The 16,081-nt window shown below is 43.7% G+C and overlaps 1 protein-coding gene and 1 pseudogene across 9 annotated transcripts in view; both read left to right on the forward strand.

The window, feature by feature from the left end:
- Arfip1 (ADP ribosylation factor interacting protein 1) overlaps positions 1–16,081 on the forward strand; it is a 110,027-nt gene that overhangs the window by 26,842 nt on the left and 67,104 nt on the right. For all 9 annotated transcript variants that reach the window (XM_045130935.1, XM_045130932.1, XM_045130936.1 and 6 more), the window contains one exon: positions 14,631–14,730. In XM_045130935.1, the coding sequence (XP_044986870.1) occupies positions 14,638–14,730 (93 nt within the window). In that variant the 5' untranslated portion in view covers positions 14,631–14,637. Of the gene's footprint in view, positions 1–14,630; positions 14,731–16,081 lie in introns of those variants that run through there.
- LOC101604354 lies at positions 611–6,829 on the forward strand (annotated as a pseudogene).

A 16,081-nucleotide genomic window follows, 5' to 3' on the forward strand; every position in this document is an offset into this window, starting at 1 on the left:
TGTCCATCCATCCATTCTTGTATTTGAGCTAAAGTTTTGCTATATAGCATAGACTGGCCTTAAGCTCAAGATTCTCCCGCTTGAGCCTCCTGAGATGTGGATTCTATCATGCACCCCAACCCTGATGAATGGGCTCAGCTGTAGAACTTTCTTTTTGGAACATTTTGTAGTTTGGAAGCACCAGTACTAGTATTAATGGAATGTCTCCAATATTTGTCCTGTTGGTCTTGAACTGAAATAATTGTAATTCCTTTATGCGATGTTCGTGTGATACAGTCTTCCTCATTTGATTTGGTACCACTCTGGCTTGTGTCCTAAAGATGGGCGTTAACCCAGTGGCTTGTGTGTGCTAGGCTAGTGTCGAGTACTGTTGTACACCTGGCCCTTGTATTTGATTTTCCCAATAGCTATATGACATAGAGGGATGCCATAAATGTCATTTTATAATGAAGAAAACAAAAGTGATGTGACTTTCTATAAAGCATAAAAAGGAGCCGAGGGGCGCCCCGCCCGCCCTGCCCACCCCGCGGTGCTGATTCTGCGCAGCAGAGCGGTCCCAGCACAGTGCCCTCCGCCCAGCCAGGACCCCGTAGTGCCGGCCACGGGGGCGATGGCGACGAGGAGGAGGAGGAAGAGAGTCATCGTGGAAGGACGAGGAAAGCAAAGAGCAGGAAGGCTGACATGCGAGGCCCTCACGGAGAGAGCTGATTGCAGTCCCTTGAGGGAAGGGTCGCAGCTGAGAAATTGGAAGGACGCATTTCTTTCCAAATAAGGAGAAACGGATGAGCTTAGAAAGCTACACAAACTGCTGCACAACACACCAGGCACCGTGTCCTCATTAATGAAGACTGGGTCAACTCAGTGGCCTTCCATTTGAGAAAGGAAGTCCCCAAGATAAGATGAAGGAAGAAATGTTGAAAACGTTCAGAAAGGCCGTGTTAAGGAGTATCTGTAAAGCTCGTGATTTGAAGAGATCTGGTGTAAACAGTGAGCTACTGGGACGGGTCTTGAATTTCTTAATGCCTCCCAAGACTTCTGGAAAACTATTGCCAAAATCTAAAAAAACTTCAAGGAAAAGCAGTAAAAAGGAACGGGATAGTTCTGGAATGGCAAGGAAGGCAAAGCAAACCAAGTACCAAAAATTCTGAGAGATGAATTGAGTAGTGATGAAGATGAGGAGACAAATAAGGAAGAGTCTTCAGATGATGAAGATAAGGAAAGTGAAGAGGAGCAGCCACCAAAAAAGACATCTAGAAGAGAAAAACTCAGCAGAAAGCTACTCCTATAAATAAAATGTCTAAGCCGGGCATGGTGGTGCACGCCTTTAATCCCAGCATCGGGGAGGCAGAGGTAGGAGGATTGCCCTGAGTTTGAGGCCACCCAGAGACTCCATAGTGAATTCCAGGTCAGCCTGGGCTAGAGTGAGACCCTACCTCAAAAAAACAACAATAACAAAAAGTCTGTAAAAAGCACTAATGTTACGAAGGCAGATAACAGCACCATCAAGAAGAATCAAAACCGTTCCAAAAAAGAAACTGAATCTGAGGAGAATTCAGATGATGGGCTTTAATTAAAAAGTTGCAGAAACCTCCAACGGGTGAAGAGTTAAAGGAGACAGTAAAAAAGTTACTGGAAGAAGTGACAATGAAGCAGATCTGTAAAGAGGTATATGAAAATTATCCTGCGTGTGACTTAACTGACAAAAGATGTCATTCAAGCAACTGTAAACAAGCTTGTTTGTTGTGATAGAGGACAGATAGTGCGTTCTCAGGTCTGAAGGTCTGATTTTTTTTCTCTTTATACCAGCAAAGAGAATGTAATTTCCAAACCCATTGTGGTGGTAACTCACTACTGACCTTTAGTGTTATGTGACCTTGCTGTTTTGCATTTCTATGCCATTTTTAAAGTCTTGTGTGGCAGTTAATTGTCCCTCTTATAGTTGTATTTTGTACATTTTGGATTTCTTTATATATTACTGAACTATTGTGGGGTTTAGCACACTTAGTATTAGCTTGCTTCTTTACTTTTAGTCAAGTAGAACAAAAACTACTATAACTGGCATTTAAAAAAATTTTATTTATTTGAGAGCAACAAAGATGGAGAGAGAGAGAGAATGGGCAGACCAGGGCCAAGGCCTTCACCAAACGAACTTCAGATGCATGTGCCACCTGTGCATCTGGCTTACGTGGGTCCTGGGAAATCGAGCCTTGAACAAGGGTCCTTAGGCTTCACAGGCAAGCGCTTAACTGGTAAGCTGTCTCTCCAGCCCATAGCTGGCATATATACATGCAGAGAGACTACTGCAGTAGTTAGTATATGAAATATTTTGAATACCCCTCTTCTGTCAAGTGTGGGAAATGAGTGACAGTATTATCACACTGGATGACACAAGCTGCGGCTAGCTATCCAGATGACAGAGTTGGAATTCTGCATGAGTATATGTGTCAAAATTGTCAGCGTGACAGATGTTATTTTTATATTTTTAAAAACCAATTTGTTGAATAGAATGTTTTTTACTCCTTTTTGTGCAGATTGATTTTTAAACTTAGGTAGGTAGTTCTCTTTACACTTGTAAACTGAGGAATGTCAGTGTTTTCAGCCCGTGTGACAGCAGTGCAAGTCAGGAGTGTGGTGATGGCAGCTCTGAAGGAGCTGACTAGTCCTGCTCTGCCCTGAAAGTGTCATCAGCTTAGTTGCAGTGTTAACTTCACAGGTGTCATAAATTTTATATTGAAACACCAAATCCACGCATCAAGGCTTCAGAAATACTGAGAAAGATGGAATTAAGCACAAGCACATTTGGTTTATAGCAAGTGAATGGATAACTTATTAAATGCTTTGGCCCATAAAACATACTAATAAATACAGGAAACCTGGCTCCCTTCATTATTACGATAAAAGTCTTGGGTGCAATGCCAGAAGGTAATGTGCAGGGAATAGAAAAGTATTTCTCAAAAATGATACTTTTTAACAATAAAGAAATCTAGTGTATTTGTTGAATCAAGGCTGTTGGATTTTACATTTTGGCCAATTAAGACTTTTAAGTGACAAACATCTGGACCACCCCTTAATTTAAAAAACTAAGTTTTATCTTCTAAGTCTACTGTCTTAACCCCTTATTAAATAACCTATCTGTGACTTGTGAAACATGCTGCTTGGCAAAATTAGACCTTTGATACACCAACTGAGTGCTTCATTTTTGCATCATGGAACAGAAACATTAAAATGATGAGTGTTAACTCATATTTTCACAGATGTGATTTGTTTTATACAACTAGGAGATTATGAAAACTTGTGCTTAAGATTGAATTGAATAGACAACTAAGTGAAAAATATACTTGCCCCTTTAAATATGTTGTTGGCAATAACAATAAAAGATGTCTTAAAAGTGAAAAAAAGGGGGTGCTGGACCTTAAATCTGCATCTCCTAATGCCTCAGCTGTTTTTCCTACAATTTTGTGTGGCAGGATTAATTGCCTGAAACCTTTGAATCATGCCGAATTTACACTTTGCCATTTTAATGTCATATTTTTCATAATCGTAAGGGAAACCTGAGCAAGTGTTTGAATCAACAGTTTAGTGGACTCGCTTTCTGTTTCTATGGACACGCAGAATTCTGAGTGGTATCACCTGGCAGGGGGCACCTGGGCTCTGATGCTGGAGCAGAATATGGCCTCTCAAGCTGGAGAGCGTCCCCTGGGCATGGTGGCCTACAGCCCCAAGCCGTGTCTAGAACAGTTAGGCTTGAACAGTTGCAGCTTCTTTTCTCTGCTGATTTCCTCACTTTTCTTAAATCTACAAATTACAACTAAGAATTTCATTATTTAAAATTGGGAGGGCTGGTGAAATGGGTTAGCAGTCAAGGCATTTGCCTGTGAAGCCTAAGGACCCAGGTTCAATTCCCTAATATCCACATAAGCCAGATGCACAAGTTGACATGGGTGTCTGGAGTTTGTTTGCATCAGCTACAGGCCCTGCCATACTTGCTCGCCCTTCTTGGCTCCCCTTCCCTTTCCCTCTCCCTCTCTCCCTCCTCTTCTTTCTTTCTCCTTCCCCTCAAAATAAATAAATAACTTCCTGATAAAAGCAGTCTAAATGCTGAAATATTTCATAGTACTTTACATTTCAAATAACTTTTTTTAAAAATTGGTACATTCAAGAAACGTGGAGAAACTTTAAGCTTATTATTATACCACTTTGTTTTTGTTTGCTCAGTGGTAAACTGGATTAAAGAACAATGTTAGATGTGTTTTTTAGAAGACATTGACTTATATGGTCCTGTAAGACTAGACCCATTTTATAAAGTGCTTCAGTTGTTTCGAAGTACTTTTAGATGTAAAGTTTTCCTATGCATATTATAGTTTATTGTAAGAGCAAGAAACATTTCTTTTTTAGTATTTTATTTACTTATTTATTTGCAAGAGAAAGAGTTAAGAGAATGGGTGTGCCTGGGCCTCTAGCCACTGCAAACAAACTCCAGACACATGTGTCACCTTGTGCATCTGGCTTACATGGGTTCTGAGAAATCAAACCTGGGTCCTTAGGATTGACAGGCAAGCGCCTTAACTATTAAGCCATCTCTCCAATCCCAAGAAACTTTTTCTAGTATTTCTTGTGCTTATTGAGATAGGTTTTCAGTCTTTGGATACAACTTTGCTAATGTGGTTTTTTTTTTTTTTTTTGTATTCCATATGATATTTATGTATGCATGCAGAATTGTCAAAGCCTTTTGTAATGCCAGAGTATATTTTTAGTATTCCAAAAATATAAACAATGCCAGAAAAATACTACGTGAACTTTTGCAGCCCTTGGTCTTAAGCAGATATGGAAAGGGCTGTAAACTGAAAGTCAAATGGACAAGAACAGGTTGCTCTTTACTTTGAGTGAAGATTAAGTTAGTAGACATTTGATTACCAAGTTGGCTATTGAAGAGAATCAAGGGAGATTATAGTCCAAGAAGCAGTTGGAGTAAGGGGCAGGAGGCAAATGAAGGAGTTTTCTGAGCCATGCTCCTTTTGTTGTAGTGCTAAGAAATCCTGCTGGAGAGCTGAGTAGTTTGGTCCTCTAAAGGAAGTCATGGGCAAGGAGTCTGTTCTCTCGTGCAGGCGAAATGGGTGGCTGTTGCACTGTGAGAGTGAGTCATGGTACGACCCTTCGTGATTTCTAACACTGGGTTGTCTACAGTTTCTCAGCCTTGCCACAGTTGATTTGGCTAGGTAATCTTTTTTAATCATTTAATTCAGTCAGTTTTGGAGAAGCAGTGTGCTGGGAGGCTAAATTTTCAAATCAGGCTGCCAGATTCAAATCCCAGTTCATCACTTGCTAGCTGTCTGTCATTTAGCCTATGTCCTAAGATCAGGAATGATGGCACCAAGCCTAGAGGTAGCCAGGCGGTTGTGTGAATGAATGTACACAAAGTGGACAGGGTTAAATACCTGTTACAACGTGAGAAACGCGAGAGTCGTGCCTGACCCTCGCTGAGTACCGTCGTTAGTTCTAGCTGAGCCACCGCGCTGTGCTGTTCCCCCTGCGCTGACTGCACTGCCTCGAGCTCCCATGATGGACTGTCACCTGGAACTGTGAGACAAAGTAAACCCTTCCTTCCTCCCTGGAACTGAGTCTTGCCAGGTATTTATCCCAGCAGCGAGGAACGTGACCAGTACAGGCTTCATTTGTGAAAGACTCGCATCAGTTACTTTCCTGTTGCTGAGACCCAATGTCCGACCAGCAGCAGCTTCTGGGTAGTTACAGTTTTGAGAGGTGCTCAGTCCTGGCAGGGGCAGGACGGAGAGCAAGCAGGGCCATGCTGCCACCCTCCAAGGCCGGCCCCAGTGACACACTTCCTCCAGCAAACCTCCACCTAAGAGTTCCACACCTTTCCCAAACAGTGCCATCAACTGGGGCCCAAGTATTCAAAGACATGAGTCTTTGGGAACATTTTGCATTCAAACTACTGCAAGGATACATCATTTAATTCGATTCCTCAACTCTTTCTAGGCCTTAAGTATACAGCTGAATCTTTGTCTCACAGGATGTCTGTGACGGTTCAGTAAAATAACTCATGACGTGCTTAGCTCAATGGCCAGCCTATAGCAACTAGATCCAGTACAGGTCCACTTTTTCAGCTTGCTGTTGGTATTAGAATAGGGAACCACAGAGCTGTGAAACTAGTCTCACAGGATTCTCGTGTTCTGAAAAATTGCTAGAGTATCTCCGAGTTATACTCAAAAACATCCGTCAAGGGCTGGAGAGATGGCTTAGCGGTTAAGCGCTTGCCTGTGAAGCCTAAGGACCCCGGTTCGAGGCTCGGTTCCCCAGGTCCCACATTAGCCAGATGCACAAGGGGGCGCACGCGTCTGGAGTTCGTTTGCAGAGGCTGGAAGCCCTGGCACGCTCATTCTCTCTCTCTCCCTCTATCTGTCTTTCTCTCTGTGTCTGTTGCTCTCAAATAAATAAATTTAAAAGAAATTTTTTAAAAAAGAAAGATTTAAAAAAAAAAAGAAAAGAAAAACATCCGTCAAGATATTGGAGGACCTTTCTCATCTCATGCATTGCTTGTAAGTCTGTTGTCAGAATCCCAGGTTGCCAGCAGAAGAAGCCGGCCCTGGCTCCTTCACTTGGAGGCACTTACGGCTCTCTCTCTCTCTCCCTTGCCCTGTGGCTCAAGTGTGAAGCTTCCTCAACACCAAGTGAGGGCTGGAACTGGCCGCAGAACAAACAAGATCTGCATAATGCTTGGATACAGTCAGACTTGACAGACCAGTTATACCTGCGCTGCTTTTGTAAAAGACTGAAGACAGTCACAGAGGAATGTTTACTTCGTGATTGATTGGATCTTGCGCCCTGCCATTCTTGAGATGTCTGCCATCGTTTAGATGCTCTTGGAGGCAGTCCCTGGGCTCTTAGACTGGCTGATACACAGCAAATGCTTGTCAATGACACTTAGGCTGTTGCAGTCTCTTTTATAGCAAGAGAGGGTTGGTGTAGTTCATTTGTTGTAGTTAAAACATTCTGGAAGATGACAGCCTTTTCTGTTGCTGGGTGGTGGAGTTGCCAGTCATTCCTTTCTGAGTGGGCAGCCAGAGCTGAGCCAGCCAGAGCTGAGCCACACCCCACCAACGCCGCCACACTGCGCTGGGCCGGGGAGGGGGCTCTTGGCTGCATTTTGCATTTGCAGGCAAAATAAGTCCTTTGCCACAAGGAGTTGATAAAATAGGGTCTTTTGTTTGTTGAGATAAAATTTAAATAGGACAAAAATGTGCCTCTTTTTAGTGCAGTCTGATGAATTTTGACAGATGTGTAAACCTGAAAAGCCAGAACCACAGAAAGTGTTCATCACCCAAAACTCTCATGGTCACTTGCAGCCAACCTTACTTTGCATCACCCCTACAACTGATCTCAGTTAGATTGGTATGTTCTAGAATCCTGTGTCAATGGAATTTTACTGCATGTATTTGTGTCTAGGTTTTCTTCTTCACACCGTCCCCCCACCCATGGTAGGGTCTCATTCTAGTCCAGGCTGACCTGGAACTCACTCAAGCTGGCCTCTAACTCGCAAGAATTCTCCTACCTCTGCCTCTTGAATGCTGGGATTAAAGGCATGTGCCACCACGCCCAGCTTTCTAGCTCTTTGGACTCAGCATAAGGTTCTGAGATTAATCAGAAGTGATGCTGGTATTGGTCTGGAATATTCCATTGGGTTGGGTACACCACACTTTATTCAATAAGCTACTGGTGGGCATGCTCCAGTTTTAGGCTGTTACAGTGAAACTGGTCTGAATGCTTATGTGTATACAGATCAGGATATTTGTTTTAATTTTCTTTGGTGAATCCTTCAGTGTGGAATGGGTAAATTGTATGGTGAAGTGTACATTTCTTTGTATGAGAAACTGCTCAGGCCGGGCATGGTGGCGTACACCTTTAATCCCAGCACTCAGGAGGCAGAGGTAGGAGGATTGCCTGAGTTCAAGTCCACCCTGAGACTACATAGTGAATTCCAGGTCAGCCTGGTCTACAGTGAGACCCTACCTCGAAAAGAAAGAAAGAAAACAAAATTGCTCAACAGCTATACAAAGTGAAATACTTTATTTATTGGTTTTTCAAGACTTGGTACTCTCCCATTCATAGTGACCTCTATTCTGCCTGCTACTTTCATTCCCTCCTTTGAATTCAGTCACATAGTATTTACTCTTTGAATCTGGCTTTGATTCTGCGCATTAAGCCTGAAGGGTTTTCTCTAGGTTTTTAGCAGCAGTGCTATGTAATATTCTGTTATCTGACTTCGACAGGCATTTGGATTATTTCCAGGTCTTGGATATTATGAATAAAGCTGTTTATGAATATCCTCATACTTGTTTCTTCATGGACACGTTTTTTCCTCAGGTGTATTTCCTGTGGGTAGAATTGCTAGATGATCATATAGGAATACATTCCATCGTGATTTTACTAGCTTTCACTTGCGTCAGCAGTGGGTGGGGGTCGTTAGTGACTGCAATGGTATGTTAAATGGTATGTTGTCTGTATTTTATCTTTATGAGATAGGATTGGCGTGCCAGGGCTTCCAGCTACTGCAGTTGAACTCCAGACGTGTGCACCACCGTGTGTGACTGTGTCACCTTGTGTATCTGGCTTACGTGGGGCCTGGAGAGTTGAACATGGGTCGTTGGGCTTCTCAGGCAAGCATCTCAACTACTAAACCATTTCTCCAGCCCTGTTGTCTGTGGTTTTAATCTATTTGACAAGTTGACCTGGATGACTCTGTAGTTCCTTCCAATACTAAGTTGTTCTGTTTGTTTTAAAAAGTGCCAAAAGTTTGGGTAGACCATGCAGCATTAACATAGGTCCTTATGTGACAGTAGTTGTTTTGGGATGTTTCCAAGATACGGCTGAACTTGCCATCTGAACCATCCTGTCTTGTCCAGGACATGTGTGGTGGTTTGAGTCAGGTGTCTCCGATAAACTTAGTTCTGAATGCTAAGTTCCCAGTTGATGGAGATTGGGGAATTAATGCCTCCTGGAGGCAGTGCATTGTTGGGGGTGGGCCAGGGTATTATAGCCAGTGTCCCCTTGCCAGTGTTTGGCACACTCTCCTGTTGCTATTGTCCACCTGATGTTGGCCAGGCGGTGATGTCCACGCTCTGCTCATGCCATTGTTTTCCCCTGCCATCATGGAGCTTCCCCTCGCGCCTGTAAGCCAAAACAAACCTCTTTTTCTCACAAGCTTCTCTTGGTGGGGTGATTTCTACCAGCAGTGCAAACCTGACTGCCACAGCATGCTTGTGACAGTGGCTTTCACTTGTCGGCACTTACGAGTCACCTGGTTAGCATTTAACTACATACGCTTTCTGGCCTTTATTCTGGGCTCCCTCAGCCCATGTGGAGAAATGGTCCATCTCTGCAGAGCAGTTACAGCTCCCCAGACACAGATTGAGAATCCTTGGCATATGTGGGTGAGACATCACCTGGCCTCTGGAGGCCTTGTGTATCCTTTAGGGATGAAGCACTAGCTATAAAATTTTTATTAATTACATACCCTGTCAATTAACTTCCATCCTTTATCCATTGAAATATTCACAAAGATGGTTCCTGTCTTCCACTTGCTTTACTTGTACAGTAACTCATTTTCTAGGTAAGTTCCATTCTCAGTTTTTGATCTTGTAGTTCTCTTCATGTGACATTCTGTTTTTAAAATGCTTTCAACCACATCTGAATCAAGATAGTAACCTGCCATAAAAATGTATTTACTTTTTCTGTTAACACACACAAAAAGCAGTATTCAGTCACATCAAGTACATTACCAGCATTGACCTTTTCTTTAAGCACATCTGTGAATTTACAATGTACTTAAAATTAACAGGGCATGAAAGAAAAGGGGCATGATTTGTGGTGTTGCAAGAAATGTCATAATCTAGAATGTGATCTGTAATAGATTGGATTGTCAAAAATTGTCTCCAGAGATCCAGCTACACAGACCGTGTGCCTAGTGATCCTGTACCTGCTACCCAGACCGTGTGCCTAGTGATCCTTTACCTGCTACCCAGACTGTGTGCCTAGTGATTCTTTACCTGCTACCCAGACTGTGTGCCTAGTGATCCTGTACCTGCTACCCAGACTGTGTGCCTAGTGATCCTGTACCTGCTACCCAGACTGTGTGCCTAGTGGTCCTTTACCTGCTACCCAGACTGTGTGCCTAGTGATCCTTTACCTGCTACCCAGACTGTGTGCCTAGTGATCCTTTACCTGCTACACACACTGTGTGCCTAGTGATCCTGTACCTGCTACCCAGACCGTGTGCCTAGTGATCCTTTACCTGCTACCCAGACTGTGTGCCTAGTGATCCTTTACCTGCTACACACACTGTGTGCCTAGTGATCCTTTACCTGGTACCCAGACCGTGTGCCTAGTGATCCTGTACCTGCTACCCAGACTGTGTGCCTAGTGATCCTTTACCTGCTACCCAGACTGTGTGCCTAGTGATCCTGTACCTGCTACCCAGACTGTGTGCCTAGTGATCCTGTACCTGCTACCCAGACTGTGTGCCTAGTGATCCTTTACCTGCTACCCAGACTGTGTGCCTAGTGATCCTTTACCTGCTACCCAGACTGTGTGCCTAGTGATCCTTTACCTGCTACCCAGACTGTGTGCCTAGTGATCCTGTACCTGCTACCCAGACTGTGTGCCTAGTGATCCTTTACCTGCTACCCAGACTGTGTGCCTAGTGATCCTTTACCTGCTACCCAGACTGTGTGCCTAGTGATCCTTTACCTGCTACCCAGACTGTGTGCCTAGTGGTCTTTTAGCAGCTTGGAAGTGGTGCAGCAGTGGATGGAGCTGGCTTGTACTGACCTGCATGAGCTGATTGATAATTTTTCAAGAATTTGTAAGCCAGCCCCTATTTTTAAAGCCTAAATGACATAAACCTTATGATTAAATACACATGTTCAGAACAGAGTAGGGCTTGGAGATGGCTCAGTGGTACAGTGCATACTGCACACACACGAGCACCTGTGTTTCGATCCCCAGCAGCCACGTAGAAGCTGGACATGGTTTTGTGTTACTGTAATCCCAGCTCAGGGATGTTGGAAACAGTAGATCTCTAAGCCAGCTGGTCTAGCTGAGTCAGTGAGCTCTGGGTCAGTGAGAGACCCTGTCTCACAGAGTAAGGTGGAGAGTTACTGAGGAAAGCCCCATGTTGACCTGGGGCCTCCGTGCACGTGTGCCCTCACACATGTGAACACACTTGCTCACACCCCAAAGGGAGATGTGCTTGAAACCTACATGTTCTTAAATAATAACTGGTGCCTGTACTCTCAAGTTGCTTGTATCTGTGGCATATCTGTTTTCTCTATTAATTGATTTTTCTTTTTAAAAGTTGTGTTATTTATTTTTCTGCTATTTTATTTTGAGAGATTCGGAGACAGAGAGAGAGAGAATGGGCACCCTAGGACGTTTCAGCCTGCTGTGAACGAACTTCAGACGCTTGTGCCCCTTGTGCGCGTGTGCGACCTCGCGCGCTCACATCACTGTGTCTGGCTTAGGTGGAACCTGAGGATCTGAACATGAGTTCTTGGCTTCGCAGACAAGTGCCTTAACCCCTAAGCCATATCTCCAGCCCTGTGTTACTTATTTTTTGCATATGTGTATGTTTGGGGTTTGCATTTGTATGCATGTTCATGTGGGGGGTGCGTGAGTGTGGGGTGCACAAGTCCATGCCATGTGGAGGCCAGGGTTCAGCACTGGGTGACTTCTTTCCTCACTCTCCACCTACTTTTTGAGACAGTCACTCACGGAACGCAGAGCTCACGGATTCTGCTTCCCTAGCCAGCCAGCTTGCCCTGGGAATGCCCCTGTCTCTGCTTCCTCAGCACTGGGACTAGAGGCTCCATTGCTGCACCTGGCTTTTACATGGGTGCTGGGGAACCACACTGAGACCTTCGTGCTTGTGTGGCAAACCCTGCACCCACCGATCCCTCCTTGCAGCCCTGACTGTGGCACCTCTGTGGCAAAATGCTCCATCACAGTGGGTACTGAACATCTGTTCTGTGCCCGGCACAGGCACGCCAGGAGCCCGAGAGCCTGACCTCAGTCAATATTGTTAAACCACAGAAATAGGTACTAAAATTGGAATTTTTTTTTTATTTGAAGAGCCAGTTGATGCACACCAGCACCCCAGAAGCATCATTCTTTATCCATTGAATGCCTGCTGCATGTGTTCTAGCTACTCTTAAGTGCTTTAAATACTCCCTGAATTCCTCAAGTATTATTCAAGATGCGTATATATTTTTAACTTTATAGCGGAGAAAGGAAAGCAGCTGTTGTATTATGAGCTGAGGTTTTAACCCAGGTCTCCCGCACTCCAGAGACCTTACCCTTCTCATGCTCCACAGTCTCCAAGGAGAAAGTGAGTGTTGTTGCGGGGGATACTGGAGCCCAAAGAAAGCAAAAATATTTGCATATTGAGCACAGCTTGGGCAAATGTTTAGAGGCAGCAGAGTGCATTTTATGTTCCAAATATAACAAGATTTAGTAGTAGAGAATCTTTAGAAATTTGACCCCATTGTGAAAGACTTTAAATAGTATGAGCCTTGAAGCAGGGAGATTCTGTTTGTTAAATATACATGGAGTTCTTGGCATGAGTCTTATTCTGTTGATTAGTATGTTACATGTTAATGCAACTTACATGGTAGTATCCAGTGTTACAATTGCTAGTCAGTGATGTTCCCAATAGTTAGTGATTCTTTGCTGGAAATGAAAATGGGTAATGGTGAGAATGGTTGTAAATGTCTTGACAATTGAGTATTCCCGTCACCAGCTTGATACCATAGTGTGGTTGAGTTAGTTGCTATTATGATGTTGTGACAAAATGCCTGGCAGAAGCAACCCAGGAAGTTTGAGGATCCAGTCCATTATGCTGGGAAGCCTTAGGAGAGTGACTCAGTCCGTGGTGGCAGGAACTTGCAACCACTTTTTAAAATTAAATCTGTGCATGCGTGCGTGCGTAAAACCTTCAAGGCTCGCTCTTAGTAACCCACTTCTGCCACCTCCGACACCTGAAGGTTCCACAGCCTCCAAAAACAGTGCCACCAGCAAAGGACCAAGTGTTCCAGCATATTCGCCCATGGGAGAGATTTCCCATCCAAACTACAACATAGGCATTGGTCTATCATCATTATTATTATTTTTTTTTAGAGTATTTGCTTTCTGTTTTAAGTCACAAACTAGAACAATCCGTAGTTACACCATTGTTATTTTCTCTGCTGTGTCAACATCGTGAGCCCATCAGCTCTCCTTCACATCCTTTTTTACAGTGTCCTTTGCTTTTTAATGTTCTATAGATGCTCCTCTTGAGTTCTCTTGCTGCTCTTACTTCATGCCACCCACAGCCCGTGGTGATAGCCTGCGGATTTATGTCTTTAGCCTGCAGTCCTAAGCTCGTGTTTTGAAGTTCCTTATGGGCTTGGGCAGACATTCTTTTTTTTTTTTTTTTAAAGTGCTACATCTGTTGCATCTGCTTCTTTTTTTTTTTTTAAATTTTATTTATTTATTTGAGAGCGACAGACACAGAGAGAAAGACAGATAGAGGGAGAGAGAGAGAATGGGCGCGCCAGGGCTTCCAGCCTCTGCAAACGAACTCCAGACGCGTGCGCCCCCTTGTGCATCTGGCTAACGTGGGACCTGGGGAACCGAGCCTCGAACCGGGGTCCTTAGGCTTCACAGGCAAGCGCTTAACCGTACGCCATCTCTCCAGCCCTGGGCAGACATTCTTCCACTCAGGTGTCTATATCTGAACTCAGTCTTTGAGTTCCAGGGCACATAAGCCTTCTCTTTTCTCTTCGTTCTAGTTGCCCAAGTCATAGATTGAGGGGTGAAGAGGAAGAAGGGCATCCTAGGCACCTCTTCCTTTCTTACCCCTGCTACAAAGCCACTCTCCCTGTGTGTGAGTCTTCTAGCTCCACCTCCTGTCCTCCATAATTATGTCTTTTTTCCACCCCCACTTGGGTTACAGACGTGCATGGTGCGCCCAGCTGTTTAGGTGAACTCAGGCACTTTCAGGCCTTGTGCAGCCAAGTGTTCTTAATCACTGAACCATCTCCCCAGCCCCAGGAATGTTTTATATGATACACTGGGCTGAGGAGATGGTTTAGTGGATAAAGTGCTTACTGTGCAACTCCAGCAACCTGAATTCAGATCCTCAGACCTCATGTAAGAACTGGGAGCTGTGGTGAGCTTCGGTGATCGCAGGACAGGTGAGAGGGAGGCAGACAGGAGACTTTCCCAGAAGCTCATGTACAAGTGGCAAACAGTGAAAGACCTTGACTCAAATGAGGTGGTAGGTGAAGGCTGGCTTGAAAGTTATCCTCTGACCTCTACACATGCACCATGGCACACGTGTATACACTAAATAAATGAATAAATAACAGATACCTTTTAAAATGTTTACTTTTAGAACTATAAAGCTACAGCATAAAATCTAAATTCTTCTGGTACAAAAGCTTAATATGTTTTGTTATGTCTACCCACTATAGATGAGTTACTGACTGAGCTTGGCTTTCTGTAGTAGTTCTTCCATTTGCATGTTGGCATGACTTTTTATCCTCTTTTCTCAATTTTATTTATTTTTCTTTCCTTAGGTCTACCATGGCTCAAGAGTCTCCCAAACATCCAGCAGCAGAGATCCCAGTGACTAGTAATGGAGAAGTTGATGACACCCACGAACACGGCTACCACAGGGTAAGGACACTGTCCCTTCTCTGAACGCACAGAGCCACGGCAACCCTTTAAATGTTGAGTTGAAAGCAGTAGACAAAAGTTCAACATAGGAATACTGTCCTGCCAAGAATCTGATGTTATAATGGGTTAGCTAGGTAGGCTGTGATAGTGACTTGCCAAGATTAAACTTTGCTGTTCATCTCAGAAATAGATAAACAAATCATCAGTTGGGAGATGAGGAGATGGCTCAGTGGTTAAAGGCACTTGTTTGCAAAACCTGCTGTGCCTGGGCTCAATTCCCCAGCACTCAGTAAAGCCAGATGCCAAGTGGCACATGGTCTGTGATCCCAACCCGCCTATGACCATGGGAGGTGGAGCCGCCAGAATCCAAAGCTCACGGGCAAGGTTCTGTGGCCCGTCTTTGCAGTCTGGCAGGTATTTGCAGTGGCGGGAGACCCTGTCTTAGAGAAAGGGGAGACAGACACCTTGGTATTGGCCTCTGACCCCCCACATGCATTTTGTGGCAAGAATACCCCCTTCAGAAATAAGTAAGTTTCCCCCCCTTCAGAAATAGTTTTTTTTTTTTAATTAAATAATCAACTAAAATTTTAAGTCATTAACCAGAATGAGAGTCTGACAATTTGGGGATATAACTATATAAAGTTACTTAATTTTTAAAATTAATTTTATCTCTCATTAGTGTTAAATAGAGATTTTTCCTTTCAAAACTTAATATTGTCTAATCTCTTTTTTAATGTACATAATCTCTAAGTAGCTGCTCACGACTTTTCTGTTAGCATCCTAAAAATGGCATCCTTGACTCAGAAAGAAATGGAAGTTTGAGGTGCTGTGTGTGTGTGTGTGTGTGTGTGTGTGTGTGTACACGCATGCACATGCTGGGGTCAGACTCAGGGTTCTGTGCAGGCCAAGTACACAAAACACACTCTACTGCTTAGCTGCACCCTTATCCCATTGCTTTTAATTTTGAGCTGCCTCCCAGGTGAAACTGAACTTAATGCCTATTAATGTGAACACCTGGGTTTGGACATAATCTGAGTTCACATTTCAGCTATGCCAGTCCCAACACTGTCATCTTGAGGATGTGTGAGCTCTTCTAGTTTTCCTTTCATTATGAAAATCATATTTTCTTTCATGAGGATATTAAGTGAGATCAGTAAATATGCCTTATATAGTCAGAAATACAGTGATAGTTGTTGCTTCTGGGATTAAGCATCCTTCTAATGACACTCATAAACTTTCAGTAACTGCAAATACGGTTTCCATGTTCTTGAAAAAGTAATGGTTGAAAGCTTTTTGAATTGCTTAAAAGTGTAGGTAGGATTCTGCTTCATATATAAGAGTAAAGCCCTTA

This window comes from Jaculus jaculus, chromosome 12 (assembly GCF_020740685.1).
Source record: "Jaculus jaculus isolate mJacJac1 chromosome 12, mJacJac1.mat.Y.cur, whole genome shotgun sequence".
In the NCBI taxonomy this organism is placed as follows: Eukaryota; Metazoa; Chordata; class Mammalia; order Rodentia; family Dipodidae; genus Jaculus; species Jaculus jaculus.